Source organism: Mus caroli, chromosome 6 (genome assembly GCF_900094665.2).
Source record: "Mus caroli chromosome 6, CAROLI_EIJ_v1.1, whole genome shotgun sequence".
NCBI lineage: Eukaryota > Metazoa > Chordata > Mammalia > Rodentia > Muridae > Mus > Mus caroli.
Window position 1 is genome coordinate 110,695,775 of NC_034575.1, and position 2,783 is coordinate 110,698,557.

General features: G+C 46.6%; 1 protein-coding gene across 1 annotated transcript in view; it reads right to left on the minus strand.

Annotated features, from left to right (window-relative positions):
• The window catches only part of Mkrn2os (MKRN2 opposite strand), a 7,138-nt gene extending 5,507 nt beyond the window's left edge, over positions 1–1,631 (minus strand). The window contains exon 1 of the mRNA XM_021165610.2: positions 1,321–1,631. Within this exon, the coding sequence (XP_021021269.1) occupies positions 1,321–1,538 (218 nt within the window). The 5' untranslated portion in view covers positions 1,539–1,631. The remainder of the gene's footprint in view (positions 1–1,320) is intronic.
• Positions 1,632–2,783: the final 1,152 nt, after the last annotated feature.

The window sequence follows — 2,783 nt, forward strand, 5'->3', positions numbered from 1 at the left end:
AGCTCCAGGACAGCCAGGGCTATACAGAGAAACCCTGTCTCGAAAAACCAAAAAAAAAAAAAAAAAAAAAAGATAAGGATCTGGATCTACCCAAAGGAATGAGACGCTTCAGAAAAGATGAATAGTTGAGTAATAGAAAATATATGTTTTATTGAAAGATAATTGTATAAATCTAAAATTGATAACTCACTTATATGCACATTTTCCTCATTCTTAATATTGTACATATTTTAAATTTATGAGTACAGGTGTTTTTGCCTCTGTGTGTGTGTGTGTGTGCGTGTGTGTGTGTGTGTGTGTGTGTGTGTATGCGCATCATGTACATGTACTACCCACAGAGCTCAGAGGAGAGAGTTGGCTTCCCTAGAACTGGAGTAACAGATAGTCAAGAGACACCGTGTAGGTTCTGGGAACCGAACCTCCGTCTTCTGAGAGAGCAAATAGCCAAGCTCTCCCTCCAGCCCTAACACTTGCCTCTTTTTGTTGAGTTTTCACATTTAACATTAAGTTTGCACTTTCAAGAAAAAAAAACAAATGACTTTTTATTGGAATTGTATTAATTTGCATGTTTTAAGACTGGAAGAGGCTCTCTGTTGGCTCGTGTCTGTGATCTTAGCATTCAAGAGGCTGAGGCCGGAGGTTCACATGGTCAAGAACGCTCTGGTCAGCATAGCCAGTTCCAAGCCAGTCTGTGTTATTTATACAGCGAGAGCCTGTTTCAAGGGAAAAGAGAAAGGCAGCAGGCTTAGGAGTGCAGTTTAGCTCTGAGCACGCGTCCAGAGTGGAGCCCTTATGAGACTTTGAATTCTACCTCTAGCACTGTAAAAGGAAGAGGAAATGAAAAGAAGAAAAGGGGGAGGACCCTCAGACTTCCTTGCTAATTTAATTCACCCCCATTAAAAACCATCTCTTTCGGATTGTACTTTGCTCTGCACATTGTACCTGCTTGTCACATAAGCTGTGAGCCGTCGCTTACATCTCACGCCGATAACATTCACTGCCTGGCTATTCCCAGCCTGCCGCTCAGCTTTCCTCCTAAAATCACCCAGCAGGTGTCTTCATGCAACTCGCAGCCTTTCACATACTACTCAATCGTGTGCACAAAACCCAGGGCCTTACCCTAGGCAGGCAAGTCCCCCACCCTGGCCACATACCAACCACTCTGATGGACAAACAGGCCTGCAGATGAAGACATAAGGACTACAGTCTACCCAAAGCAAGCCCACACACACTGCACGGCACACATCCTTCAGAGAAGGTTTGATGGCTGGCACACAGCAGAAACGCATGCACCGGGTATCATAACCCAAACCACTGTACCTAAGGAACGTCCCTCTCGTGGGTTTGAGGAGGAAGGCGCACTTCTCTTGATGACCGTTGGAGAATGGATCTGAGATGCTGATAGGTGCGTCCTCTATCCTGGTGGAGCCCACGTCCCCCTGGCAGAGAGGGCAGCATTGGGGCACACTGAACGTGTAGATGGACCTCTCGCAGTGCCTGAATTTAATTAGAGGCTTCCCAGCTCCTTCAAAGTGCATCCCGAATGATTGCTGGGCCACCCAGACAGGTTTCAGGAGACTTCCTTTTCCTCATTATACAGCTGGCTAACTCACGCCACCTGAGTAACCTAATCTACAGTGACATCATCCTGGGTGGAGGCTTTAGACACCAAGCTAGGGAGATTAACCAGTAACCAGGCTGCCCCTGCTGGACTCTTAAAGAGCTAGTTCTTATTTGAGCTGGCTTACCAAGTTTCTTCTTAGATGCTGCACGTTTGCAGCTGGTGGCAGCCGCTCTTACTTATCCTCTAAAGCCCTGCTTTCTCATGCAGCCCGTCCCCCCTTCCTTCAGCCTCTCCTTATGATACTAACAGTAATTCGTTGTGACTGCCTTCCTGCTGGAACAGGTAAGTTTTAGAGTCTGTTTTCAGGCTGGGGTGGGCTCAGAGTTCATCAGAGGGTCATGAGATTAAACAGGAGGGGTCTAGCCCCTCTCTCCCCTAGCCAGCAGAGCAGCAGGCGCCGGGTCACAGAACTCGGAAAGTTACAAACAGCCTGCCGCATGACACAGTCCTCCTTCATGAGCGGGGCAGTCTCAAGCCTCCAATTATTCACGAGGTAAGACTGTGTCCTGCGCCACTTGGATGGGGAATTTGGAGGAGGCAAGTCCCAGTTTATAGGTAAAAGGGGCAGGGATTTCTGGTGATGAAGAGACTTTAAAAAGCCCTGTCTTGCCGGGCGTGGTGTCACACGCCTTTAATCCCAGCACTTGGGAGAGTTTGAGGCCAGCCTGGTCTACAAAGTGAGGTCCAGGACAGCCAGGGCTATACAGAGAAAACCCTGTCTCGAAAAACCAAAACCAAAATCAAAACCAAAACCAAAACCAAAACCAAAACCAAACCAAACCAAACCAACAACAACAACAAAAAAGCACTGTCTTGTGGTTTTTAATCCTCGCACTCAGGAGGCAGAGGCAGGCAGATGTCTGTGAGTTCAAGGCCAGCTCTGGTCTACAGAGCTAGTTCCAGGACAGCCAGGGCTATTCAGAAAAACCCTGTCTCAAACAAACAAACAAACAACAAAAGAAAAAGAAAAAAACCACAACCCACTGTGCTGCGTTAAATCAGCAAGAGGCTGTTTTCGCCTTTTCTCTATCCTGGTGTCCCTTCTGCAGAAAGGTTCTGGGGTAAAGACCGCTATGTTTCCATGACTCTTTTTGAATCATTTATCTTATTTCCCACACTGCCTTCCTTCCTCTTTTTTTTTTTTTTTTTTTTTTTTTTT